Genomic DNA, 846 nt, shown 5'->3' on the forward strand with positions numbered 1-846 from the left:
GGCTCCAGCTCCTGCTGCTGCTGCTGCTGCTGCTGCTGCTGCTGCTGCTGCTGCTGTTTCTCTCTCGCCTGTACTCAACTGGCCGCAATACAAATCATAGTCTATATGTATATCTCTCTCTAGATCAGGGTATACACTAAAAGGGGGCTCAGCATACACCTGGCTGCTGTGCAGCAGCAACGCCTCCTCTGCTTGTCTTTTTAATACTGCTGCATGCGCTGCTGCTTGTGCTGCAGCACAAGCAGCAACATGTGCTGCTTGTGCTGCTGCTTCAAAGGCATCGTTCAGGGGGCTGCTGGGGGCCCCCGGGGGCCCCCCCCCTCCTCTATCTGTCTCATAGGCTCTGCAGCAGCTGCTGCATCTGTTGCTGCTGCTGATGCTTGAGAAGAAACCACTTGATTCGTCTGCTGCTGCTGCTGCTGCTGCTAGCCCGTCTACTGCATGCATGCAGCAGCAGCAGCTACTTTGGGGCTGTTCTATGCTGCTGCTCTCTGCATGCAAAACAGCCAAAGAAGGAGAATCAAGAGACAGAGGAGACTGCAGCTTGGGTAGCTGCAGCCGACGGAGACACCGCGGCGGTCGTGTATCCTCTGCTGCTGCTGCTGCTGCTGCTGCTGCTGCTGCTGGTGCTGCTGCTGGTGCTGCTGCTGCTTGCTGCTGCAGCCGCGGGTGCTGCAGCCGCCGCAAACCCCGCGCAGGGATAGGCAGCCTCAGGGGAGAAGGAGAAGAAGCAGTTGAGGGGCTAGAAAGAAAAGAAGTAGCGGAGGAGCCGTCAGCAGCAGCAGCAGAAGTCCCTTCGCAGCAGCACACGCACCATCGGATCCCTTCCCCCCTGCTGCTGCTGCT

The 846-nt window shown here is 58.5% G+C and overlaps 1 protein-coding gene across 1 annotated transcript in view; it reads right to left on the reverse strand.

Annotated features, from left to right (window-relative positions):
* EMH_0018880 (CAM kinase, CDPK family, putative) overlaps positions 1-846 on the reverse strand; it is a gene marked incomplete at both ends in the record, with an annotated part of 6,130 nt that overhangs the window by 2,809 nt on the left and 2,475 nt on the right. The window contains 2 exons of the mRNA XM_013501244.1: positions 1-68; positions 160-844. Of these exons, the coding sequence (XP_013356698.1) occupies positions 1-68; positions 160-844 (753 nt within the window). The remainder of the gene's footprint in view (positions 69-159; positions 845-846) is intronic.

This window comes from Eimeria mitis, genomic scaffold (genome assembly GCF_000499745.2).
Source record: "Eimeria mitis Houghton genomic scaffold, Emh_scaff656, whole genome shotgun sequence".
Taxonomy (NCBI): domain Eukaryota; phylum Apicomplexa; class Conoidasida; order Eucoccidiorida; family Eimeriidae; genus Eimeria; species Eimeria mitis.